Genomic DNA, 27,931 nt, shown 5'->3' with positions numbered 1-27,931 from the left:
AAAAGGACAACCCAAGGGGGTCTGTGGCTTCGAGAAGGGGTCTCCTGCGCCACGGTGACGGGGTGGGCGGCGTTGTGACTGCGGGAGGTCGCTTCCGTACCGGGCACGCGTCTTCACCCGCTGTGCTCCTGGCAGGGGCTTGGGTCCTTCAGGGCATTTAGAAAATCCACTGACTGTGGGGCTGAAATAAAGCCCCAGGACACTCTCCGCTGAGGAAGGCAGGGGGGCCGGGGGACGCGTGAAGGGACCCCACGGGGGCCGAGCAGCCCAGACACAGTCTGCTGTTTTCAAGTCAAGGGATGTGGGAAGTAAGATCTGAGCTTATTTGCATGGAAGGGAAAACCAAAAGCTAATAAAACTGGTTATCTTCAGGAAAAGGCGAGGGAGAAGGGCAGGGAGGAAGCAGAGCATCCCTATGGAACCTGTGGAATCAGAGCTTCAGCTCAATCCGTGGGTCGTTCGGGAGACGGGGGTCCACACAGATGCGCCAATAGGCACTGCTGCCCTCCTGGAACTGCCCACGGGCTCAGCTGTACAAAACTGCCCTTTATTCATCAAGACGGAGGCACCTTTTCCATTTGTAGGAGAGTCTGTCGGGTTTTTAAGTCTCTTGGATTTAAAGGATCGTCTCAGAATGCTCTGCCATCATTCACGACCAGTCTGCCGCTGATCAGGTCAGCTAACATGGCCTTCCATTCTCCCGGCTCCCTAGCCTCCTGGGAAGTACCGGTGGGAAAACCAACGACTTGGGGCTCCCGGGCAGGGCGGGTGAGAAGGGTCTTGGAGGGGCTCGTGAGGCAAGTACAACCACAGCAACACAGTAACACGGTCACTGGCCAGCACCTGGGAGCCTGTGCCCCAGCAGTGTGGACCCCACCCCGACTCAGGATTCAGGGACAGCGGTGCCCACTGCGGACAAGGGTGGCCACCCCCGCTGGGCACGAGACACACCTCACGGGATGCTGTGGCACCTGAGGCTTCCTCTGCGGAGGGAGCCTCCTGAGGGCTCGGGGCGGGCGGAGGACGTTCCTGGGGCAACGGGGAGAACGAACCCCAAGGGCCTCGCTCATTTTCTCCTGCCTGTTTGCACTGTGATGTGGACGAAAGTTTGGGGACCTCGGGGCAAATGAAGACCCCGACCAGCTGGAAGGACAGGGGGTCTGACTTCATACCAGGGTCCTCGCAGGGTCCTGGGCGGGGAGGAGGCCCTGGGTGGCAGCTGTGAGGAACAGGTGAGCCTCACCTCCCTGTCTTCTCTCCCCGGAGGTCCGAGCCTCGCCTTGTGGGGGCTAAGAGCCTGACCTTCCCTTTTCTGCAGCGAGGGGTCACGCACGTCCCTCCAGTGGGACTGGACCGTGAGCAGAGCCCAGCTCAGGGTCGGCCTGGTTCCCATCTAAGCCCGCCAGTGGCTGGCCCTCAGCCCGGGGCCCAGGCCGCTGCAGGGCCGAGTCCCTGTGGCCCTCCCAGCCTGCACTTGGAGCGGCAGCTGGTAAACGGCACTGACTGAAATTCGTGCTGCTCAGCGCTCTCCTGACCGGGGAGCCCCAGGGCCCTGCGGTCAGGCTTCCTGCGCCGACATGAGGTCTGGAAAAGGGGGCCTAGCCAGGCAAGGTGGGCAGCTGGGAGAACAGCTCGGGCGAGGACTGCGCCCGGCTCCCGTCCCCGGGGAGAGGCTCTCCAGGGTGACTCCCCGAGCTGGGCTCAGGGCTGCTCTCTGGCTCTTCGGAGGGGCTGGGTCAGGACCCGGGGCTGCTGGGGGCGCCCGGAGGTGGACTAAGCCACACAGAGAGCCCCAGGCGGGTGGCGGGGAGGCAGCAAACCGCTCCCCACGACACCCGGGGTCTGCCTCAGGCTCACAGCTGGGCACATCTCAATAGTCCAGGGGTCCGCTGAATCCTCCAGACGGCCCCCTGAGATGTTGGTGTTCCTATCAAGAATTACTTGTCTGCACTTCTGGAGATGACACCGGTATCTCTGCCCGGCCTGTACTTAGGCAATTGTAGAAACACAGATGCGAACTGACGTGCTAGTATCTGCAGAGAGGCAGGAAGTGTGGCAGGCCTCCTCTCGGGGTCAGTAGACTCGGAGGCTCAGAACCCACTGCCCCCTCACAGGGGTCCTTTGCGGGGTGGGTGTGTGTTCGTGGGTGCCACGGATGAGACACCGAAACCTTGATTTCAGCAAGTCTGAAATCTACAGAGAGACAAAGAAGCACAAAAGCCGAGGGACGCTTGAAGGGGATGGGAAGAGTCTAATTTTAGTTTCGAATTTTTGGCTCCAAGAGCAAGGGGAAAAACAGAAAGATTTCAAAGAATTGTGTTGGCAAGGAATAGGACGGCCCCCACCGTGAACACAGGCTTGAAAAAGACCCAGGGGAAAGGGCCCATCAGGCGGCAGATGAGCTCGTTTCCCTGGGGGTGCCTTCCCACCCTGGGGCCCGGGGTCTTCACCCCACGGGGCTTGGGGCCGGGCCCCACCCCGCTCCGGTTAACACCGTTTCAGCCCCGCTGCCCGTTCAGTCTCACCTGTCTCGGGATCGCTGAAGTCTGGCAAAGTGATTGTATTAAGCTGTCGTCTGTCAGCGATGGTTCTATCTAAGAGGCTGCTCCCCCGTCCAGAATCACTGCAAAACACAGCTGCAAAGGTCAGTCATTGGAAGGTGGGTGGGGGAAGGAACGAGGAGCACCCGACCCCCATGCCCGAATTGCGTTTCTGACGTTCTTCGGCACCTCGGCACCACGCGTCCAGCTTTCCCTGGGCCGGCTTCCTTTCAGCATCCGTATCCGCGGCGCGGCTCAAACCGCACCTGCGGGCCTGAGCTAGTGCGGGAAACGGAAACGTGGAGCCAGCATCTCCCCGCCCAATGCGGGCACACTGCTGGGCACCCACGCTGGGCGCCAGGCTCGCCAGGCCCGTGAGTGCGCCATCCTCCCGTCGCCTTCCGGAACCCTCACTCAGCACGGATGCTTCCAGCCGGTGGCGGCCCAGAAAGACCACCCGGGGCATCTCGACACACCGCTGAGGCCCGGGTCCGGCCCGACCCAACAGATCAGAAGTGCTGGCGTTCAAAGCCCCCCCTTGGTTCCAATGCGGAGCCGAATTCAAGAACCACTGGGCCCTACTTTTCAAAGGCTGATCACAGCCACGGCCTTGATTGGGTCCCGAGAACAAGCCTTTATCATCAATAATGTGGTCGAGGCCTCTGACTAATGAACAAGGGAGAGGCTGTGTGAGGCTGCACACGGGATGGGGGGCTGGCAGAGAGCCCCCAGCCAGCGCTCCTGAGCAGGAGGCAGCCTCAGGGAGGGCACCGCGGGTCCTGCCAGCAGCCTCCCGGCTGGCGCCCCCAACCAGCATCCCGCACCGAGCCCCGCACGCTGCTCCTGCAAAACGGGACTGGCCACCCCTCAGGTGAGTCACAGGGAGACCACACAGGCCACTCACAAACCTTAGCTCACACTGCTTCCCCCTCTAACTGCAGAAGCCTGTAAGCAAAAACAATGAAAACTGCCTTCTTCTTTTTCCTCCATCACGATACTCTATCAAAGATGCATATTTGTCTCTTGAGGTTTGAGTCTAATGCCTTTTCTTTCAATCCTTTTTTTTTTTTTTTTTAATCTGGGGGCTCTACGGATGATTTTTTTAGTTGTTGTTGTCAAGAAATTCAACTTCGACAATAAAGGGACACGATTTCCTTCCTCTCTGCAGCTGTTGCTAAAAGTGGTACAAACAAGATTTGCTATGAAACTTAATATGGTTTGCAGGCTGTAATTTCCATGTCCAGTGATGTAGTTATAAAGAAATCCACAGGAAACAGAAGGAAACTTGCTTCAGTACAGACTGTTTGTCAGCCTATACTTATGACATCACTGGATACATGTTTTTTGGAAACTATTCTATTAGTTATTTCCATGTCTGAGAAACAATGAATGAGCAGAAGACAGCACGAAAGTCTGTGCAAATATGCATTAATCACATTACCAACTGAATGTTTCTAGCATTGTTCTGTTTAGGCACGTATTTTTAATATAAATATTACAAAAATACTATAAAAATTTGGCAAAGAGTTAATCATCTGAATGTTGCTATAGGTCCCCACCTAGGAGTTTTGGGAAGATATGATCTCAAAATATAGCGATATTTTTCATCACCTTGGGGATTCCAGGAGACACAGTGAGGTGCTGGAATTGCCAAGGAAGGCCGTGCCTAGGTTTTCAGTGAACTGGACCTTGAAAAGAGGACGGGAACTGTCTGTTCCAGGCTCCCCACTGCACCAAGTTTCAGAGCACAGGGCAGGCTGCTGCGTGCTGTGTTGCGTCCCGGAACCCAGCCGGCCCCGGACTCTGGGTCCCTTCCTAGATCTGTCCCTGATGACAGGTCACTCTGAGCAAGGCCACTTCCTGTGTGCTTCAGGGACTTCCGTGTGAGATGAGGGTGAAGACTGTCTTCCGACATACGCACAAGCCAGGCCGAACTGAGGTCACGCAGGCACAGCTTCAGAAGAATCACAGCTCCTGGGCACACACCTCAGGGGCCCTTACAAGTACCGTGCCGGCAGACATCACATGGCAGCAGGTGTGGGGAAGCCGAGTTAAGGAGCTCCAACCCCAGGCGTTAGAAACCCCGACTAAGACAGAATCTTGACTTACAAAGATCACTCAGTAAGGACACAGGACCTGTTGACCTGTTTCTCTCCCACCAGCTGAGAAACTACGTACGGTTGTATTCCTCGCTTTATCTCCACGGTATATAAGCAACAGTAACTAGTCTGAACGGAGACAGAGACGCTTTTGTCTCCACCCTGACTTAGTGACTAACAATCCTGCTGGATGCTTTAAGCAGGTTTCAGTTCTTGGCTTACATGCTGCAGACTCTGCCTTCACCGTGACCCACAGGAGGAGGGAGAAGGGGCTGGGGAGGCCTGGCCGGCCCTCGAGGCTGCTTAGCGCTCTCGCTCTGGCCTGTCCCCCCGCGAGCCCTCCTCTCTCTGGAACATGTCTGCTTGGGCTCCTCTACGGACCACCTCCCCGATAGCCCCGTCACCTCCGCTCCTCTCTGGCTTGCCCTTAGGTGCCAGGACCCCCTCCCACGGAGGCTGGCAGAAAGGAAGGGAAAACCATTCCCGGCAATGGTGTCAGTAGAAGGTTTAGGGAAAGAAAACCGGAAGGAGCCTCCAATCCACCGCCCATGAGCTGCAGAGACCCACACGTGGAGGGCACATGTCTGGCAGCTCCTGTCCCCCTAAATCAGGCCTGAAAACCCAGAGTAAACTCTCCTGATGGTTAAGCTGTTCTGGAAACCGGAAACTTCTCTAACAGCAAGAGGAAAGCTGGTGGGGACTCGGAGTCGGAATACTAGAGTCCATCCCAGCTTGGTCGCTTCCTGGCTCTGAGACACTGCCAGATACACGGTCAATACTGGATGTAACAGGAGGGCCTTGGAGAGGAAACTGGAGCATTTCCCAGGCGTCTTCAGGCAGGATCACACAAACACGGCAAGTTCCCTTCACTTCGAACTCAGCTTTCTCATCAGTAAAAAGGGTCTGACAGAACGCAACAGCTGCCCATTTTCTGGGACTGCTCTGAAGAGGCATGAGAGCGCACAGTGCAAAAAGAAAAGCTCCTCCAAAATACGGGGGAAACTACCAGCATTAAGAAGAGGCAGCAAGGACGCACAGAACTGCTACACAAAAAAGATCTTCACAACCCAGATGACCACGACAGTGTGGTCCCTCCTAGAGCCGGACATCCTGGAGTGCGAAGTCAAGTGGGCCTTAGGAAGCATCACTACGAACAAAGCTAGTGGAGGTGATGGAATTCCAGTTGAGCTGTTTCAAATCCTGGAAGATGATGCTGTGAAAGTGCTGTACTCAATATGCTTGGAAAACTCAGCAGTGGCCACAACACTGGAAACTCAGCAGTGGCCACATTCCAATCCCAAAGAAAGGCAATGCCAAAGAGTGTTCTAACTACTGCACAATTGCACTCATCTCACACGCTAGTAAAGTAATGTTCAAAATTCTCCAAGCCAGGCTTCAGCAGTACATGAACCGTGAACATCCAGATGTTCAAGCTGGTTTTAGAAAAGGCAGAGGAACCAGAGATCAAACTGCCAACATCCGTTGGATCATTGTTTTTCACTGAGAGTTCCAGAAAAACATCTTCTTTATTGACTATGCCAAAGCCTTTGACTGTATGGATCACAATAAACTGTGGAAAATTCTGAAAGAAATGGGAATAGCAGATCATCTTACCTGCCTCCTGAGAAATCTGTATGCAGGTCAAGAAGCAACGGTTAGAACCAGATATAGAACAACAGACTGGTTCCAAATAGGAAAAGGAGTACCTCAAGCCTGTATATTGTCACCCTGCTTATTTAACTTATAGGCAGAGTACATCATGAGAAATGCTGGGCTGGAAGAAGCACAAGCTGGAATCAAGATTGCCAGGAGAAATATCAATAACCTCACATATGCAGATGACACCACCCTTATGGCAGAAAGCAAAGAAGAACTAAAAAGCCTCTTGATGAAAGTGAAAGAGGAGAGTGAAAAAGTTGGCTTAAAACTCAACATTCAGAAAACTAAGATCATGGCATCTGGTCCCATCACTTTATGGCAAATAGATGGGGAAACAATGGAAACAGTGACAGACTTTATTTTAGGGGCTCCAAAATCACTGCGGATGGTGACTGCAGCCATGAAATTAAAAGACGCTTGCTCCTTGGAAGAAAAGCTATGAGAAACCTAGGCAGCATATTAAAAAGCAGAGACATTATTTTTCTAACAAAGGTCCATCTAGTCAAAGCAATGGTTTTTCTTGTGGTCATGTATGGATGTGAGAGCTGGACTATAAAGAAAGCTGAGCACCGAAGAATTGATGCTTTTGAACTGTGGTGTTGGAGAAGACTCTTGAGAGTCCCTTGGACTACAAGGAGATCCAACCAGTCCATCCTAAAGAAATCAGTCCTGAATATTCATTGGAAGGACTGATGCTCAAGGTGAAACTCCAATCCTTTGGCCACCTGATAAGAAGAACTGACAAATTTGAAAAGACCCTGATGCCGGGAAAGACTGAAGGTGGGAGGAGAAGGGGACGACAGAGGATGAGGTGGCTGGATGGCATCACCGACTCAGTGGACGTGGGTTTGAGTGAAGTCCAGGCTGTGGTGAGGGACAGGGAGGCCTGGCGCGCTGCAGCCCACGGTGTCGCAAGGAGTCGGGCACGACTGAGCGACTGAGCCGATCAGTATGCGGTGGGATTTCCCGTTCCCAGCTGAGGTCACGGCAAAGAACTTGTCCTTTTCTCCTTTCCACACTTATATGCTGTGCATTAATGTGACTGAAACGGGACTTAGGAAGGAGTTTTCTTCCAATCATGTGAGTACACGGTGGATGGTCCAAGTGGTGGAGACAAGAGGGAGAAGAGTGGTTAATGAGAAGAAGCCAAAGGCAAAGAAGCTGGCTGGTGGCTGAGAGAGGGGCACAGGCGGTGGGGAGGGCCTGGATGTCCAGCAGGCCGGGGTCTGAATCAAAGATGTACCAATTGTTTAGCTGAGAACACTAGGGCAAGATCTGTAACCTCACGCAGCTTCACTTTTATTTCCTTTATAAAGTGGAATGAACAGCAGCCGTCTGGCAAGGCTGAGACAGGGCTTGAGAAGAACGTATAAACAGCCTGGCCCGGCAGCAGAGACGGGGAAGTGCTTCCTCGCCGGGAGGCTGCTGGACCGTCTGGCGAGGCTCTGGCCGAAGTCACACGGTCTTGAGTGGCCAGGTCAACACTTGCGAGAACAGCCGGAGCTGTGTGCTTCCCCGAGAGAGGAGGCAGACCATGAGGCGGGTTTCTGTCCCAAAGGCAAGCGCAACCTTGCAGGCCTCAGGAAGTCCACCCAGGTTTCTGCAGTGACCGGCACTCTGCCACGCGCACACCCAGGAGAACGCCCTGCATCCTGCGCTCACGGGAGATGTGGCGTGAGCTGGGCTGTGGCTCTCCCTCAAGCCAGAGTTAACAGGAGGGGCAGGCTGCAGAGAACACTCGGCGAGGTCCGGCCACAGTCTGGCCCTGCGATGCCCCAGGGTCGTCCTCTGTGCCCTGTGTTCCCTGCTCTGGAGGCCGGTGCCAGCCCCCAGGGGGGTTTGTAGGGGTGGGAGCAGGGGGGAGACTCCGAGGGTGAGAAGAGACCTCCCCGCGAGGCAGCCGAGACACAAGGGGCACCTGAGCCCCAAGTCAGCAAGGCCCTTCTGCAGCCGGAAGCCAGCCTCCTGCAGCCAGGGGGCTTTCTGCTTCCCAGGCAGGGCTGCCTCTCACCCACCCGCTCATGCGCCTCTGGCCTTTTCTAGAACCCTGTGTGACCGGACTGGGGGCTGCCGGGCCCAGAGCTGCCCTGATCTGGGGACCGTGGGGCGCTGCCTCCCAGGCCCTCCCCCGCCCAGCCCCGTACTGTGCCCGCTCTGTGCCAGGGCTGGGTCCTCCCCGACAGCGCGGGGAGGGCGGCTAAAGCTGCGCAGCGGGAAGGGCCACAGGAGAAGAGCTTTATTTCTATCCCAGAGAAAGTACAGTTAGAAGCGCCACAGGAAGACCTGCCGCCCCTCCCCCGAGACACCCCCCCCCCCACTCCATCCTCCCTGCCCCGCAGCCAGGCTCCACACTGCGCCGCCAGAAGATCCTCCCGGAGACGGAGGAAGCGTGCACACAGCCCAGGCATTTGGCGAAGTATTTTTAAAGAGCTTTCCGATTCTGCTATTTTTTTTTCTCCTCACATTCAATATTCTTGGTTGCTACGTGGGAGGCAATGTGGGGAGGTGGGAGAGGTGTGGAGACAGAGGGAGAATTGGCAACGCGGGAGCTGGTGGAGGGGGGCACAGACAGAGGCATGAGCTCCAGTGGGAAGCAGCCAGCTCCGCAGTGTCGCCTACGGCCCGGCTCGTGGCAAAGACCCTCCCCACGCCCCGAATCTTGCTGGTGCAGGGAGACCAGGAGACAGGGAGAGGGGCTTTGGGGACAGAAACGCGGGCGTTTCCCACTGCTGCCTACAGACTGAGAAGGCAGCCTTCTCCACCCATGAGGATGACCTTAGCTCGGAACACAGCCACAGGAGGGAGGCGGCCAGTCTCCGGGTGTCTTCCCACCGAGGGGAGATGGCTGCGGGGGCCTCCTCGCCGGCACCAGGGGCTCGTGAGAGACGGCTCGGGCCAAGGCCTCTCCTCCTTCACCTCCTCAGCCCTGCTCTGCAGGGTCCAGACCTGGCTCATGCTCCCCGGTCACCGGCCACCTCTCCCCTGTCCCTGTCACACCAGCGGCTGTGCGCTCCGCCCAGCCCTTCAGGGCTCGAAGCTTAGCCCTGGCTCCCTTTCTCGCTCCCTTGGAGTAGCCTCAGACTCTCCTGATGTCACCTGGCCCCGGTCTCATCACTGTCCTCGTGGAAGCCCCGCCTGAGCCCACACACCCTCCCCCTGCCGGCCTCCCGGGGGCTGGGCCGGACCCTGAACACACCCGTGACTTACGCATTTCAGACTCCTGACTCTTCAGAGCAGCAGGCAGGCTGTCCATATGTCCTGCTGCGAACCTGAACATATTCTGAGCGTGTGAGCGGCCGTCTGAATCCACCTGACTCACCAGGTCCCCTCTTCCTTCAGTCACTTCCTTCACAGGTCTGGGCACACTTTGTAATCTGGACATTTGCTGGGAACAACTGCCCAAGACTTGGAGATGAGGCTTTTCGGGGACGTACTGGGAGAAGACTGGTGGGCTGCCTAGCGGACCTTCCCCACAGAATCTGCCCGTGCGGCGTGGGGCCTGGACTGACTGAGTTTGGCCAGGCCGTTTCACAGCTCTGGGGGGCAGAGCTGCCCGGCGGAAAAGCTACCAATTTTGTCTGGTTGAGACACAATCAGTGTCTTTAGAGAAAGTAACCCCAAACAATATATTTCATTGTTTTATAGGATATTATTGTTTTTATATTTATTTGCAAATTCATTTCGGCATGTCTAGTTTTCAAATTCTTCTTTGAATTGGTCTTAACAGTTTATTGCTTCCTTCATTAGTTAATGAGATAAATAAAACCTTTGGTACATGCTTCCTGTATACTTGTTTGAGTCATGATTTTAGCTTCTTGAAAATTACTTTATCACCCCAATAGCAATTTCTACTCTCCCTGGTAGGATGCGGCCTGTTATCCACTCAGGTCTTTTAAATCTTACTGTGAGAACACCATCTGGACCATATAACTGACTAGTCCATCCACAGATCGCTAGCAAGATGGTAAGACTCTTCAAAGGAATTAGGTAAATGGCTGGTTGAGCGAAATCAGGAGACCGATCGGAATTGGGCCTAGCAGGCCACTGTGGCGGCAAAAGCATAAGAAACCCATGGCTTGGCGGAGTCATCAGACGCCAGGAGAGAACGCCCTTAAAGCTGGAGCGTGAGGCTCCGCCGCGGAGCCGGGGGTGCGCGGGGCTGCAGAGCTCGTCCCGCCAGACGCCGGGCGCCACGCGCCGCCCGCCCGCCGCCCGCCGCCCGCCTGGCCTCTTACCTGGGGTTGGTCAGGTTGTAGCAGGATTTCCAGATCTGTAGCATGTGCTTACACGTGAGGAGCGCCTCGTCCGGGCCCCGGGAGAGGGACTCCAGCTTCACTTTGGAAAACAGCAGTCTGCGTGGGGAGACAGAGGGGAGGACACAGCTCAGGCCGGGAGCTCTGGGAACCCTGCTGCGTCCGTTCGGGTTTTCCCTAAGGAACCGGAAGGGACTCTGGCCACCCTACAGGAGCGGGCGTCCGAGGGAAGCTCGGCAGCCAGGGACTCCCGAGCTCGCGGGGCAGGATCCGGCTTTGCCCGAGTCTCGCTCCCACGGCGACGTTGGCACAGCGTCGCCACGGGTGGTCAGGTGAAGAGCATCGAGCGGCTGATTCCATTCAGGACACAGAGATTTTAGGAACAGGGCGCTTTTTAGAGCACAACCAACTTATCTGCAAAACCTCAAAAATCCATCAAAAGTGAATTTTGGTTTATTTACAAAACCACGTGATGTGACTCTGTTGATATAAATATCTATCAGTAACGTTAGGCAGTGACCGTCATTGCATGGAGGAGATGACAGCTTGCACCCAGGGCTCATGAGAAGCGGGGCCTGGGTAAGGCCTTCCCCTCTGGACCCCTCCAGCCCTGCTCTGGAGGGGCAAGGACTTCACCAAGTCACCACTATCGCTGACCCCCTCCCCCGTTTTGGCACCGCCCATGGCTCCGTCCAGACCGCCAGGGCACTCAGCGTGGCCCCTTCTCCCTTTCCCGGCCTCTCAGTGCTCCTCTGCGCGCAGCCTGCTGACCCCTCTGGCATCAGCTCCCTTGGTCCCCGGGGTCATCGCCTTTGTCCTTGTGAAGCCCTGGCCTGAGCCCAGATTCTGTCCCGATGGCCATGCTACCCTCTCACTTTCCGGCTCTAAGAGGTCATACATAAAGAAATCGCATCTAAAAACCGTCCCCATGCCCAGCTCAAGAGACTACAGCGACTCCTTACTGCCTGTAATGATGCGTCAAAATCCCTTATCGAGGCCTTGCAGACTCTGCCCGCAGGCCACCGTGTGTCCCCAGCCCATTTGGCGCCGTGTTTTCCGCTAGGCTCTTTGCTCCTACCAGCGTAATTCACTGCGGAGAGCGTGCGTGTGAGCTCAGTCGCGTCTGCCGATGGACTGCAGCCTGCCAGGCTCCTCTCTCCATGGGGTTTTCCAGTGGGTTTTTGAGTGGGTTGCCATTTCCTCCTCCAAGAGATCTTGCCAACCCAGGGACTGAACTCATGTCTCCCCTGCTGGCGGATTCTTTCACCACCGAGCCACCTGGGAGGCCCCTGTAGTTCTCCAGAGTCTGTGTTTTTATCATAATTCTAAGAGTACACACCATGTTCTCAATCTTAATCTCTGCTAATCCACATCTCTCCTTGATTCCTCCTAAATTCACCAAAACCCCATCTCATCACACAAGTCTCCCACGGATGCCACTTAATCACACCTTTATCTTTGCTCCGTGTGCGCCACAGGCGTGCTAGATCACTTCAGTCGCATCCAACTCTTTGCGAGCCCGTGGACTGTAGCCCACCAGGCTCCTCGGTCCATGGGATTCTCCAGGCCAGAGTCCTGGAGTGCGTTGCCATCTCCTCCTCCAGGGGATCGTCCCGACCCAGGGATCGAACCCGCATCTCAGCTGGGTTCTTTGCCCCTAGCGCCACCTGGTGCGTCCTTGTGAGGCGGGTTTGTTGTTGATGAAAGGAAGATAGAGACAGGCAGGACCTCTTGCTTGTTGAAGGCTTCTGTGTGCCCCCGCTCGGCCCTTTACAGGTTGCCTTTGTAAGGACCCTTCTCAGTCGGTGGTGTTCATCTCCCTTCAACAAGAAAATCCCAATATCTCTCTCTGGCCTTCCTTCCACAGTGCTTAGCACCATAAGGTCAACAAGCTTCAAATCAGCATTTTCTCTCTAAACCACAGAAGATAAAGAAAAATGTTTCTAGTGATTGAAGTTAGACCTATAGGAGAATTCCTCACTAGAGACCACTCATTTGAAGGCAGCACTTCTGAGGTGGACAGTCTCTTTTTCCCTATGAGAGCTGGAATAAGCTGGTCCTGAGAGGAGCCACCCGAGCTCGGGATGGCTCGGCACCATCCTCTCCCTCCAACTAGAGTCCAGGTGCCCGAGCAGGCGCTGGCGGCCCCCAGGGGTCTGGGCTGTGGTCCCCTCAAGCCTGGGGCTGCAGAAGCCGGGGTGGGAGGAAGAACCACAGGCCAAGAAACGAAGGCAGCAGGGCCTGGCCTACCAGCGGCGGGCAGAGAGAGTGAGGCCAGACGGAGGTAGGGCTTGGCTTCGGCTCAAACACTTCAAGAAGTGACGTTCCTGGAGGCCTTTCCAGAACTGCCTAAGGGAACGGCAGCTACTCAGGCTGTCTTTAGGGGTTTTTAAGGAGGCAGATGTTGACTCATGAGTGTCTTCATGAGTCTAGAAGGTAGTGGGAGTACTTTTTCACCAGAAAGTGTTAAAAGTGAAAGTGAAAATGTGAGTCGCTCAGTCGTGTCTGACTCTCTGCAACCCCATGGACTGGGGCCCACCAGGCTCCTCCGTCCATGGGGCTCTCCAGGCAAGAGCACTGGAGTGGTTGCCATCCCCTCCTCCGGGGGATCTTTCTGACCCAGGGATGGAACCTTGGTCTCCCGAGTTGCAGACAGATTCTTTAGCACTGAGGCACCAGGGAAGCCCACGTTTCCAGCAGAGTCTTCCAGCAAACATAGGTCACCTGGGAGGCGTGTTACAGAGGAAGCGGTCACCTGTCAGCTGTGGTGGAGGCCTGCTTGGACGCTCACGGGTGATGGTTGGGCACCAAGCCAGTCGGGCCAATGGGCCACCCTGCCAGGACCACGGTGGGTTCTCGGAGGCCCCCGGGTCCTCTGACTGAGCCAGGTTTGAAGCGGGCCTGCCCACAGGGGCCAGGAGCTTGGGGGGGGAGGTTTCCCCGCCCAGCAGGCAGCTGGGGCTCTGAGAGAAGTTATCACGGCTCCTGTAACTGGACAGGACACCAGAGCCTCGTCTCTAGGCTGCAGCTTGGGAGAGCAGTTCTGTGCAAATCTTCTTGGCGGAAAAAGAACTTCTAATTAACATGAAATAACAGCTTTCAAACATTTGACTCAGGATGTGGAGTTGAAAAGGTGTGGGCTGGATTTCAGAGAACCCCACAGGAAGAACAATAGTCCAACTGCTGAGCCCGAGTGATGGGGAAGGCACTGGACGTGGGGCGAAAGGAGAGCAGCGTGATGGAGGGGCTGGGGCGGCAGAGGGGCCGGGGACGGGGCTGGGGACAGGGCTGGGGACAGGGGCTGGGGCGGCAGAGGGGCCGGGGACAGGGCTGGGAGGGCAAAGCCACTCGCCCACCGATGGCAGACCTCTGGGACCCCTGAGTCTGGCCCGCCCTTGAAGGCAGGCAGAAGCGGGGGCAGAGGCCTGGCTGGTGAGGCAGAGAACAAAGCCAGAACAGCCCCCGGGAAGCCTGGCGCCCTTTCCGCCGAGCCCTGCTCGCGCATCTCAGGACTGTGGCAAACGCCTGGCTGGGGGCACGTTCCACTAGCACAGACTCGAAGATACACACAGCGACTGGCGTTCACGGGCCGCGGTCGATGTCCCCAGAGGCCGCAGACCCCACCGATGGAGGAGACCCTGAGGCAGAAATCCCAGGACCGACCACCCGCGGCAGTCTCAGCGCGCCGAGCTGTCAACGGATGAAGGCGGCAGCGGGTGGACGGCCACCCCCACCCCCGGTCCAACCACGGCCAAGTGAGGTGTTTCTCCAAGTGCAGTCAGACGTCACGTGCTGGGAAAATGGCTTCTTCCTGTTCCCTACAGCTGGCTCAAAGTCCATTCATCTAATTTTTAAACTTTTTGTTCAGAGACTCCTCGAATCCTTACAGGAAATTAATGAAGACTAGAACTTCCCTACAATACCCATCTGACGATGTTCCTGGAGCCCAAATCTAGCATCTTGGGCAATGCCCCTGAGGGCCTGGCTCCCGCCCATGTGCTCCGCCCACCAGGAGCACCCCCATCCTAGTCAGGGTCGCCTTCCTCCACCGTCACCCTCCTCACGCCCCTGAGTCTGTGTGCGGGCTGTTCCTTCTGTCTGGAACTACTTTTCCATCCATTTCTGCTTTTAAAGCCTTCTCTACTTAGCTTTCAAGGTTCAGGTCAAACCTCCTTGCCCCCCGACCATGAAGCCAGCCTTAAGTAAACAGAAGCTAAAACTCCCAAATAGATATGCAATTCCAGAAAATACAAGAGCTCTCCGCTGTGGAATAATGAGCGATAAGCCAGGAAGCTTCTGCTTTCAAGACAAGTGAAATAATAACAATAACCACAGTGGCTGCCAGACGCTATAAACAGGTAATCCATGATTCTTACGACATCTCTACAAGTTAGGCCAAAACTAAGTCTTCCGCCCGAGTTCACACAGCCGGATCCTGGCAGAACAGAAATGTATACCCAAACCCACTTGACTCCAACGCGCAGGACAAGAAACAAGAGAAAGACTTACAATATTCTAAACACACCACTGGCACTAATGAAGATCTGGAGCGTTTTCTAATCCACTGTTAAATATTTAAACCCTGAAACGTGCAGTGGTAACGCAGGAAGCACAGGAGGCGTGGGGTTGACCCCTGGGTCGGGAAGCTCCCAGGAGCAGGAAATGGCAACTACTCCTGTATTTCTGCCCGGAGAAACTCCTGCACAGAGCAGCCTGGCTGGCTACATTCCACAGGCTCACAAAGAATCAGACAGGACTGAGCACCCATATGGAGACAAAATCTGCAAAGATCTCCGTTAGATACTGTGTGGAAGAGAAAGAGGCATAAAATACAGTTCCTTGCCCTCAGAGAATACATAGTCCAATCGGTAAAATAAAGACTTGCCACAAAGACGAGGTGAGGTTTCTGGCTTCGGCACAGATTGTATGCGTGTGTGTCCAACTCTCTGTGACCCCCTGGACCGTAGCTCTCCAGGCTCCTCCATGCATGGGATTCTCCAGGCAAGAATTTTGGAGTACGTTGCCATTTCCTTCTCCAGGGGATCTTCCCAACTCAGGAGGCCCTGAAATTTGGGCAGGGCTACAGGAAAAGAGGAGTTGGGGCTGCTGAGCTGTTGTTCCTAGGATACGTCATACGTGATTCTGAATAAAATGATTACATTTGCTTTTTGTGACTTGCTTCTTCCCTCAAAAGTCAGGTGCATATAAAACTCTAGACACTTGATGGACACAGTTAATCAGGGTTTTACTTTTCATTAGAACTAACAGAAATAATATTTTACCCTATTTTTGGAATTTTTTGAGAATCCCAGAGTAACTCTCAAAATAATCACCTGGCTTAGTGTAGAGCTGAGAGAGAAGATGTGGGCCCCTGGTGAAGCTCTGGGTCTGTGGCATTGTGAGTTCTCATCAGGCACTTTGGGCAGTGTGCCAGGGCCCGGTTTAATCTCCACTTTCACCCCCAGGAAGGTCTCCTCACTCCCTGGACACCCTGTCTCTAGCACATCCCTCTGGTTCAGCTTTACCCTGGGCCCCACCCCCATGCGTCCCAGACGTGACCCCTCACAGGCCCTCCGACCTCCCTCCCTGTGTGCCCGCCTGGAGGTCTCCTCCCCAGGGACCCTCCCAACGACCCGACCCGTGCAAGTCTCTCTGTCTGACGTTTTTGATCTGCCCCTCCCCAGGCAGCAACTAGCTTCTTCCTCATCTCATTTGCACATTTTTCATCTGTTTACTCATAAACATAGCGTATTAAAAAGCCATCACTTTGCTGACAAAGGTCCATATAGTCAAGGCTATGGCTTCGCCAGGAGTCATGTACGGATGTGAGAGTTCACCATAAAGATGGCTGAGCGCCAAAGAACTGATGCTTTTGAACTGTGGTGTTGGGGAAGACTCTTGAGAGTCTCTTGGACTGCAAGGAGATCAAACCAGTTCATCCGAAAGGAAATCAGTCCTGAATATTCACTGGAAGGACTGATGCTGAAGCTGAAGCTCTAATGCTTTGGCCACCTGATGTGAAGGAGTGACTCATTGGAAAAGACCCTGTTGCTGGGAACGACTGAAGGCGGGGAGCAGAGGGGGACGACAGAGGATGAGATGGTTGGATGGCATCACAGACTCAGTGGACATGAGTTAGAGTAAACTCCAGGAGATAGGAAAGACAGAGAAGCCTGGCGTGCTGCAGTCCATGGGGTCACAAAGAGCTGGACACGACTGAGCAACTGAACAACAGAGCTATGCAGTTGTCAATGTGCCTGATAATGAATCTGTTCATCTTTTTGTCAGTCATTTTAAAAAGTGCCTAATACGCCCGTGAGGCCACAAAGAGGAGTAAGACGCGGTATTTCTCCCCTCACCAAAAGCTCACAGTCTAGCGGTCTATACACAGGATATGTGATAAACCCAGATAGATATACAGACAAGGTTAACTGGCAGCACAAAAGGAAGGAGACAGGGTCTTCCCGGGGTGCCATGGAGGACAACTGAGAGGGACTTTTCTAGTTCGGGTGGGATGGGCTGTCGGGAGAGGCCTTCCAGGCAGGCAGAGGGACCATCTCAAGCCAAGGCAGGATCGTCCCCGTGTGCTCAAAGAATGGGGTCTGGAGTCTGGGATATAAGGCTGGGACCTGAGAAAAAGACCAAAGAGGAGATATCGCTAAATTCTGAAATCTAGTATGCCTCACCAAGCTTTCTGATGAAGAACTGTCAATGACAATAATTTAGGAAAGTTTAGAGAAATGCTATAGTAATAAATTCCCTCCAATCTTACTTGACAGCATAGAAAATGCACGCATTAATTGCATCAAGGAGGAAACACACACGTTAATAAACAAACCCTCACTAATCAGATCCGTAAACGCTGTTGTCAAGGCTGCTGACTCAGAAAGAACACCCCAGGAAGCCGGAACGTCTGGTATTTTCTGCTGATCTGTTTGCAGTGCTTGGGCTAGGCCTGCCAGGGACCTGTCTTTGTTTAGCTGCTGAATGTCGGCCGGGATGCAAAACAGCTGTGCAGAAAATGCCTGTGGTGTTTGCCCAAGACGGGCAGTGGCCACGGGGACCTTGAACGCCGCCCCCATCTCTCTTCCGGGGGCCTGAGCTGAGGGCTGGCGTGGACCAGCTGCAAACCACCTGCGGGGAGCGTCAGTGGGCGGAAGAGACCGCACAGTGGGCAGAGGTGGGAGGAGGCAGGTGCACTGAGACGCAGTGTGAGGTTGGGAAGATGGCTGGGCAGCCAGGGAGCAGAAGGCAAGAGGAGCTGAGCCCTGGAGCACATGGTGAGGCAGAGGAGGCGGAAACCCGATGCCGGGACGGAGTCCGAGAGTGCTGAGCCGGCTCCTCGCCGGTCACTGACCGGCAGTCATCAGACACCGCCGACCAGCCCTCCATCACCGGGGTGAGCGGCAGCCCTCAGGTTCCAGGCTGGCTTTGGTGAAGGAAATCCATCTCGACTCCTCCTCGCCCGCATTTCTGACGGCCTGCTGGTCTTGAAGCCCTGGCTCTCCTGCTGGATTCAGCAGGCTGATCCCGGGACGGGGTGTTCTCTGCAAAATGTAGCCTCTGATCCGGGCTGAGTCACCGTTGCCAGAGGGAGCGGGGCCGGGACTGGTCACCGGGCCACCTGGCCTGACGCGTCTCCATGGGCTCAGCCACACCCAGGCGTGCCCGCAATGGTGGGCGTACAGCTGTGCAGGCCCAGGGCTGGCGCTCCCGGACCCCCGAGGACCCTCTGAGGACAGGTGGAAGGAGGAGGGTTTGGCACCAGTCACGTGACGGCTCCCATAACACTGCCTGGGGAACAAATCACTCATGGAGATGGACCAACAAGATCATCTGAATGAATGATCTGTCTGCTCAGCTTCCTTCATCATCTTGCTCACCTAACTGCTGTGCTGACATCTGTTCATCGACTCATTAGAAAAAGAAAAATAGATAGATAGATAGATAGATAGATAGGTAGCTTTTTCCAATTAACCCAAACCTGGGAAAGACCTTGAGGTCCTGCAGTGAGCGCTTTGCTGCTCAAGAATGTGGTCAGGGTGGCACCTTCTGCCCTGGGGGCCTGTGAGAGGTGCAGAGAGCCCGCCCACGCTGGGCCCAGGGGGGTTCCTCTGGTGGCTCAGACAGTAAAGAGCCTGCCTGCAATCCAGAAGACCCAGGCTTGATCCCTGGATTGGGAAGACTCTGTGGAGAAGGATCTTCAGTATTCATGCCTGGAGAATCCTGTGGACAGAGGAGTCTGTCTGTAGCATCTTCATGTAACAAGACTGGGTTAGAATCTTGTTCTAATGGATTAGAACGAGACCTGATGGATTAGAATCTTCATGTAACAGGATTCCTAGGTGATTTGTGTGCAAATTTAAGTTCAAAAACCACCACTCTACTTCATAACTCTCCATTTTTACTTTCAATGGTCTGATTTTTTTAAAGACCTCCAGGAAAACACTTCCCATAGTCTCTACACTTAGGCAGTTCTGTGTATATTTCATTCCAGTAAGAATTTTGAAGGTATTTTATTCTTAAATTCGGTGGCCATTCTGATCAACCCCTTACATTAAGGGCATAAATGAAGGGCACCCCCCAACCTGTGGTCTTGACCCTTCCTTTCCGTTTAGAGAGATTCCCTGGGTGGCTTTCTGGTGGCTGTGCTGTAGGACACGGCTACCCACTCCAGTGCTCTTGCCTGGAGGATCCCACGGACAGAGCAGCCTGGTGGGCTACAGTCCATGGGGTCGCAAAGAGTCGGACACGACTGAGCGACTAAGAACAACAAGGTCCTCACTGAGCGTGGCCAGTGGGGACCAGTGTTCCGAGCCAGGGCGCCACTCACGCTGTCAGCCACAGAAAGGGCACCTGAGTCTGCAGAGCTCTGGACCGTCGCCACTGCCGGCAGCGTCTGCCTCAGGGCTGGAGAACTCAAACGTCTTCCTGAACCAGGCAAGTAAACAGGAGCTGGCTTCAAGGCCTCTTTGGAGTCATGCCTGCCCACCCCAAAGCTAATCAAATCCAGACACTCCTGAGATGTGCACTCACTTACAGGGACTCTGCTGACAGAAGTCTGCCCACGGCTACCGGACGGACACCCCTGGTCTGCCAGCTCGTTGGAGACTGAGCGCCTGGTGTCCATCGCAAACCCCAGAGCACAGGCTGACGCCTGCTCGGCTGGCTAACAGAACCACCAAAGGGAGGTTTGAAGAGCGTGGCTGGAAACGAAGAGCGGCTGGCCCAGGGGGCTCATTCACCAACTTCTCTGGGAGCCTCTACCACTGAGGACGTTCTGGAAATGCGACCACGCTCAGGGCCCGCGGCGGCCGGGGAAGGAGACCCTGCCCAGGGTGCTGGCAGGTGTGGGGGCTCCCCGGCCACCTCCATGTCTCCCTGGCCAGGGTTCCCCGAGCTGCTGGCTCCAGGAGCACGGGCGCCACATCTGTTAGGCCAAAGCCAGGCCCGCGGGCGGACGCCTGGCTTTACACGCGCGCCCACCCCGAGCGCAGGCTGAGGCCGGCCGCTGGCCTCCTCTCCCGCCGGGCAGGGCCTCCCGCTGGGCCCGTATCAGTTACGCTCTGCTGCGCCTTTCAGTCGAAGTGTCAACATTCTGGATACTCCCCCATCCTCCTAGCGATATTTTTAGAACAAACAAACAACTGACGTATTTAGCGGCAATAAATCACCCTGAGAAACCCCAGTTTGGCTCATTTTTTGCTCCCACTTTAGCTACTAACCTCAACTCTGATTAGGGTCCTGGAACCTCAGCTGGAAGGGCCCAGGAGGGCTAAGTGAGAACGCGTGTGCACCAGGCCCCCAAGGCCTGGGAGAGCGGCTCCAGGCCTGCGAGTGACGTGCTCGCGATGGGAGCCGTGCCCTTCAGTGGCACCCTCAGAGCAGCAGTCAGGACAGCCTCCCGGGCACCGTCTGACCGGGTGGAACAGGGGCGGAGGGGGCACAGAGAAGCAAGAGGCCCAGAAGCCGCCCCGGAGCTGGGGAGCGAGTGGGTGAGCAGTGGTCTGCTACGCGAGCAGGGAAAACTAGAAAGCACCCTTTCCCAGGAAACTACCCTGGCTCTAAAAATAGAGACTGCGCTCTCTCTCAACCAGGACCACCGCTGAGGGTCTCCAATTCGGGCGGGGGCGAACCGGGAGCCGATTGGCCCCTCGCCGGGGGCACGCGGGGTCCCAGCTCCCTGAGCAGGGAGCGAACCTGCGTCCCGGCGGTGGACGCACAGAGTCGGAGCCCCGGGGCCGCCGGAGGAGTCCCTTCATCTTTACTTGTGACTTAGCTGCCACGGCCGAGGTCTCCCCGTGTCCCCACGTCTGAGGATGGGGACTCAAGAAGGAAGGGCACACCGGGCCCCTGCAGGGATAAAGGCAGACGCTGAAAGGACGGGGACCCTACCGTCACCCAGACCCAGAGGGAAGGGGGCTCGGCCCCCCAGACACGGACCCTCAGGAAGCCGTGAAGGTCTGCGGCAGACGCACAGCGGCTCCACCCAGAGTGAGGACGGGAGCCAGACGGGGAGGCGTCGGGTGCGCGGACGCGGGCCGGCGGGGCGGGGAGAGGCGGAGCGGGCGCGCCTCCGGGCTCAGAGCCCGCGCGGGGCCAGGGACCCTGCAGAGCCCTGCTCCTGTGACCCCGGGCGCTTTGCCCTCACCCGCTCTCAGCACATCGGGAGGTCTGGTTTGTCTCTGCTGCTTCCCAGGTGTCCAGGGAGGTCTGGGGCTGCGGCTCCCGAGCAGCATGGGCGGCCGCGGCGGTGGTCCGTGTTCCCAAGCGTTCGCGCACCACGGTGGCCCCCGAGCTCCCGCTGTGCGCTGTGGGAGGGGGCGGCTCCGCGGGCACAGATCGGCAGGAAGCAGGCCCCCCATCCTTAACTGCCGCTGCTGTTGTTCATCTGCCAAATCGTGTCCGACTCTTTGCGACCCCATGGACTGCAGCACGCCAGGCCTCCCTGTCCATCACCATCTCCCAGAGTTTGCTCAAACTCATGTCCATCGAGCCGGTGATGCCATCCAACCATCTCATCCTCTGTCATCCCCTTCTCCTGCCCTCAATCTTTCCCAGCATCAGGGTCTTTTGAAATGAGTCAGCTCTTCACATCAGGTAGCCAAAGTATTGGAGCTTCAGGTAAATATTCAGGAATGATTTCCTTTAAGATGGACTGGTTGGATCTTCTTGCAGACCAAGGGACTCTCAAGAGTCTTCTATAGCACCACGGTTCAAAGGCATCAGTTCTTTGGCGCTCAGCCTTCTTCACAGCCCAAGTCTCCCATATGAGAGTAACCATACAGGACTTGTCCTTTTGTGACTGGCTTATTTTATCAGCAAAACATCCTCAAGTTTCATCCATGCTGTGGCATATTTCATAGCATATTTCAATTTCCTTTTTTTAAAAAGAATTTCCTTCGTTTTTAAAACCATGAATCATATTCCATGTATATGGGTCACACTTTGCTTATCTACCCACTCATCCATGGACGCTTGGGTGGTGTCTGCCTTTGGGGTCTTATGAATACTGCTGTTATGAACACGAGTGTACAGCCTCTGTTCCTTCTTTCAATTCTTTTGAGTGTTTACCCAGAAGTGGAATTGCTGGACCATACAATGATCTATGTTTATTATTTTGAGGAACCGCCACACTATTTTCCACAGCAGCTGCACCATTTTACTTTCCCACCAGCAGAGCACAAGTTCTGGCTTCTCCACGCCCTCTCCAACACTTGTTACCATCTGCTGGGTTTTTTTTTGTTGTTGTTGTTGTTTTTTAATAATAGCCATCCTAATGGTATCTCATTGTGGCTTTGATTTGCTTCCCCTAATGATTAGTGATGCTAAGACTATTTCCATGGGCGCATTGGCCACTTGAATATCTGCTTTGGAGAAAGTGAAAGTGAAGTGAAGTCGCTCAGTTGTGTCCGACTCTTTGTGACCCCATGGACTGTAGCCTACCAGGCTCCTTCCTCCATGGGATTCTCCAGGCAAGAATACTGGAGTGGGTTGCCATTTCCTTCTCCAGGGGATCTTCCCGACCCAGGGATCGAACCCTGGTCTCCTGCATTCCAGGCAGACACTTTAACCTCTGAGCCACCAGGGAAGCTTTGGAGAAAGGTCTATTCAAATCCTTTGTTCATTTTTTTTTTTTGTTTTTTCACTTGAGTTTTTGTTGTTGTCGTTATGGAAGTCTGATTTTAAGCAAGCTACTGCACCGCTGAACCCACTCCACTTTGATCTGTGGTATTTTTTAGGCAGTCACTCACTACCCTTTGCCCAAAGATCGCCCGAACTTGTATCTGAGGAAGGGGCATCGCCAGTCAAGTTACCGTGAGCTCATCCCGCCCAGACATCCTTCCATGGGTCATTTCTCCAGTTTAACAGGATGGACAGCCTCTTCCCTTGCGTTCCAACTTTCTATCAAATGCAGATTTAATGGGCATGTTCATTACCCCATCACTCAGCTCAGACATAAAAATAGCCCATAACACCTGGCCTCCCAGTAATCCCTACATCGAAACATTACTCAATATGATATTTCAACTGAAAACTGAGTTTCTCTGAGAGTGTGTGTTGAGTGAGACAGAGTGAGAAGAAGGCATAGTCTTACTTGCCAAGTAATGACTTGTTTTAACTCAGATATATACTCCACTCAAGAAAAGGATGCTCTTCACCGCGTTTTCTGGTTTCTTGAAGAGAGTAACGGAGGAGACAGGACGAGCTCCTGCTCACAGCGACTGCTGGCCTGAAGAGAACATGGACCGTCTCTGTTGTCCGTGGCAGCCTCTCCAGCCCCTCACACGGCAAGTGGAATGTGCGGGGAGCGCAGAGCTTCCAAGGCACAGAACACAGAGGCCGAGGCCAGGCTGCCTGGGCCCGAAGCCCGACCCTGACACCGAGGAGACACACCATCTCGGACACGCCGCCTAACCCCCCTGTGCCTTAGTGCCCTTATCTGCAGAATGAGGGTGATAATACTACCAGCCTCTGCTGTTCTCGTGATGATCAGAGTGGTGTGAAGTGTGCGAGGTGCTCCTAGGAGCTGCCTGTATACACAACGGGCTTCCCAGGTGCTGCCAGAACCTGCCGGCCAGTGCAGGGGGCATAAGCGACGCAGGGTGACGCCTGGGGCGGGAAGGTCCCCTGGAGGAGGAAACGGCAGCCCACCCCAGCGTTCTTGCCTGGAGAATCCCATGGGCGGAGGGGCCTGGCGAGAGATACAGCTGAGCAACTGGGCGCGCATGCACGTATACAAAGTAGAACGTGGCTGGAGATCGTTACTGCTGAATCAGTGGACAAACGGGTGAGTGAATGGGAGTTATATACGTTTCCATGCAGTTAGTTCCTATTGGTGTAAAAAGAAACATGATTATCTGGCAAAATCCACGTCCATATTTACGAGAGTAAAAGCCCATGTACAGAAGAAGAGCTTGTCTTTCGAGCTGGTAACTTGAGGGTTATCTCGGCATCTGACATGTCAAAGTCGTGGATCGGAAGCCACTACAAGGGTCCCTCTTGTTCTTTTACCTTCGAGAGGTTTCAAGGGCTGCTTTCCGTGCTTTGTGGTGACAGCTGATGGCTTATGTGTGTGGCTGACTGATGGCCTCTCTGAGAGCCCGAGAATAAGTGCCTTCATATGCTCTATTTAAGTAGGAAATAGTAAAGTTCAGATCAACCGAAAATCTGTAATTAGGAAAGCTGTATAATCACAACTTGTCTTAGGGCAAGAAGCTATACCGTGGTGGGGCTGGGTATAGTTAGACGCCGTTGGAAGGCTGGGCTGAATTAGAATAAAACTCAGTTACACGAAAGTTCTCAAATCCGCCATTGGCACGATACTCTCTGATATATTTTCCAAAGACAAGAGTAACAGACTGTCAGCTCTTACTGCGATATTCTATCTAAAAATGAATAATCCCAGGCAGAAGCACAAAGTCTGCAAGGGCCTGACCACACCCTGGTCACGCTGTCTTCAGAAGAGAGAAGTGTTTCTAACATCAGCCAGCATCAACTTCTATATTCTTGGATCAATAAGGAGAATTACTAAGTAAAACATATTAATCAATTAGGAAATTTTTGCCAAGCTGTATTTTGAAAGAACAACAGAGGCTCTTATACCAAGTACAAAAGACAGTGAATCTATCAGAATCCATGAACACAATATAAAAATGTGTATTTTGTTAAATTTTATTTCAGGAAAAATGCACAGTGTGTTAGAGACTTTTAATATATAATCAGCAAATGCTAATTTTCCATCCTTTTGTTTAGGGATTTAATAGTTAAAGGCTTTAAGAAAACAAGTTTTCAACAGAAGAAAAAGGCAGTAATAGAGAAACAAGAAAGACAAGACACATACAGAAATGGCAGCCACACAGTCACCCGTCGCTGATCATATTAAACGTGAAAGGAACAAATACTTGAGACAGAAGGCAGAACTCACCTGACTAGACAGGAAAGCACAATCCTAAGCTAACAGAACCTAAGAAAACTAAATAAAACCGCAGCCGTAGAAGAAGAAATACCAGAAGAAATAATGCCTGAGAATCTCCTACCAACGGTAAACAACACAACAAGACCAATTCGCAGCTAGGAAGCCCCCAGCAGGATTCGCCCCTGAGCCACGCGCCCGCCGCAGTGGCAGCGGCCGCACTCGCTCCAGCGCCTCAGTCGCGCTGGCGTCTGCGTCGGGATGCACCGAGGCGGGCTGCTCGACCGACAGAAGGAGCGGGCCCCCAGCAGCGAGGAGGCAGGAGCCTGGACTCATGGGTCGGGCTTGAAAACCTCGTTTGAGAGAAAGGCCAAACACAATTTTGGACACAGACTGAGAAAGTTTTGCCAGCAACAGACCCTCATTAACATTTCCAGGCTAAACAGCAACAATCAAAACAGAATGCTTCTTTTCCAAATTAGTAAAGGAAAAATATGTAATAAAACCATAATTGAAAAAAAATAAAATAAAAAAATAAAACCATAATTGATCTGCAAGAAGGTAGGAGAGGATTCGATACGAAAAAAGAGCAGGACAAATAGAAAACACAGATGAAGGGGAGACGTTAACACAAGTACGTCACTCTTTACAGCAGATGGAATTGAACCAGACGTTCCAGATACACTGTCAGCCTGAGTTAAAAGAAATAGCTATAGATAATGAGGACTGAGTGTGTCTACAACACAAGAATATGACAAGTTCACAGTAAGAATGGAAAGCTATTCCAGGTACACACACACAAACTGTATGTGTGTATATATGTGTGTGTATATATATATATGGATATTTGTAAGTGGATGTATGATGGAACTAATTACGCAATTTGTTACCTATTGATAAAAGGTAGAATTTACAAGACATAGCAATTCTGTGGCTTCCCTGGTGGTGCAGCTGGGAAAGAATCTGCGTCCAGTGCAGGGGACCTGGGTTCAGTCCTTGGGTGCGGAAGATCCCCTGGAGAAGGGAATGGCTGCCGGCTCCAGTATTCTGGCCTGGAGAAGTCCACGGACAGAGGGGCCTGGCAGGCTACAGTCCAGGGGGTCACAAAGAGCTGGACACAACTGAACCACTAACACACAGAGCAATTCTAAATTTAAACAGACCTAAGAAAACAGCTTTAAAGTATATAAAACAACAACTGCTATAACTATGTGGTGAAATAGTACAATCTACCAGCAGAGTTAGTTTGAACATACCTCTGCTCAATGATTGATAGATGAAGTAGACAAAACAACATTGATAAGAATAAATAAGATCTGAAAAACACAGTTGACAGCTCAACCTTATATATAAAAGTAAAATTTATCCCCAAAGGCAGGAAACAGTCTTTTCAAGCACATATGAAATATTTATCAGAAGTGACTATATGCTGGGCCATAATATAAGTCTTAACAAGTTTCAAATTTATATAGATTACAGTCTCTGAACACAATTCAATGAAGTTAAAAGACCATTGACAAAAGATAAGTTTTAAAAAACCCAAATATTTGATTATCATAAAACACAGTTCTAAAATATTTAATGTGTCAAAAAATAATGGAAATTTAAAAATATTTAGAACTAAACAGTAACAAAAATTTCACATATCAAAACTTGTGGTTTGTAGCTAAATTAGTACTTGGTGAAATATTTTATCTTAAATGCTTATGTCAGAAAATAAGAAAGGGGGATTTCCTGGCAGACCAGAGGGTAGAATTCTGCATTCTCACTGTCAAGGGTTGGGTTCAATCCCTGGCCAGGGAACTGGGATCCTACAACAGCATGGCCAAAAAGGTCAACAGAAAATAAGAAAGGGAAAAACCTTTCTATGTGAGCTAAACATCCAACTGAAAAGTTAAGAAAGAAAACCAGCTAAAACAAAACAGAACAGATTGTAAGAAAATAGAAAAGAAATAACAGAAACAAGGACAGAAATTCATAAAAGAGAAAGCAAATATATACTTGAGATGATTAAAAAAAAAAAACCACTGGTTCTCTGAAAAGATCAATGTTTCAAACAGGTTCCTGCCAAGATTGTTCAAGGGAAAAAAAAAATCAAACAATATTAAAAAGACTTAACCACAAATGCTATGTGACAGTAAATAGTGTTAAAACATTATAAATAATTCTTTCAGTCATATAAGAATGTTCAAACTATGGCGCAATTGCACTCATCTCACAAACTAGCAAAGTAATGCTCGAAATTCTCCAAGCCAGGCTTCAACAGTATGTGAACCGAGAATTCCCAGGTGTTCAAGCTAGTTTTAGAAAAGGCAGAGGAATCAGAGATCAAATTGCTAACATCCACTGGATCATCGAAAAAGCAAGAGAATTTCAGAAAAACATCTACTGCTGCTTTATTGACTATGCTGAAGCCTTTGACTGTGTGGATCACAACAAACTGTGGAAAATTCTTCCAGAGATGGGAATACCAGACCACCTGACCTGCCTCCTGAGAAATCTGTATGCAGGTCAGGAAGCAACAGTTAGAACCAGACATAGAACAGACTGGTTCCAAACTGGTCAAGGAGTACATCAAGGCTGTATACTGTCACCCTGTTTATTTAACTTATATGCAGACTACATCCTGCAAAATGCTGGGCTGGATGAAGCACAAGCTGGAATCAAGATTGCTGGGAGAAGTATCAATAACCTCAGATATGCAGATGACACCACGCTTATGGCAGAAAGTGAAGAGGAAGTGAAGAGCCTCTACATGAAGGTTAAAGAGGAAAGTGAAAAAGCTGGCTTAAAATTGAACATTCAGAAAACTAAGGTCATGGCACCCGGTCCCATCACTTCACGGTAGATAGATGGGGAAACAGTGGGAACAATGACAGACTTTCTTTTCTTGGGCTCCAAAATCACTGCAGATGGTGACTGCAGCCATGAAATTAAAAGACGCTTACTCCTTGGAAGGAAAGC

General features: G+C 52.9%; 1 protein-coding gene across 8 annotated transcripts in view; it reads right to left on the bottom strand.

Annotated features, from left to right (window-relative positions):
• Positions 1–27,931, bottom strand: part of TTC7B (tetratricopeptide repeat domain 7B) — a 240,733-nt gene that overhangs the window by 47,176 nt on the left and 165,626 nt on the right. For all 8 annotated transcript variants that reach the window (XM_040227474.1, XM_040227473.1, XM_040227472.1 and 5 more), the window contains 2 exons: positions 10,534–10,650; positions 2,526–2,623 (listed from right to left, as the gene is read on the bottom strand). In XM_040227474.1, the coding sequence (XP_040083408.1) occupies positions 2,526–2,623; positions 10,534–10,650 (215 nt within the window). The remainder of the gene's footprint in view (positions 1–2,525; positions 2,624–10,533; positions 10,651–27,931) is intronic.

Source organism: Oryx dammah, unplaced genomic scaffold (genome assembly GCF_014754425.2).
Source record: "Oryx dammah isolate SB20612 unplaced genomic scaffold, SCBI_Odam_1.1 HiC_scaffold_26, whole genome shotgun sequence".
NCBI lineage: Eukaryota > Metazoa > Chordata > Mammalia > Artiodactyla > Bovidae > Oryx > Oryx dammah.
Note: the sequence above shows the minus strand (reverse complement) of the source record. Positions and strands in the feature narration are given on the sequence as shown.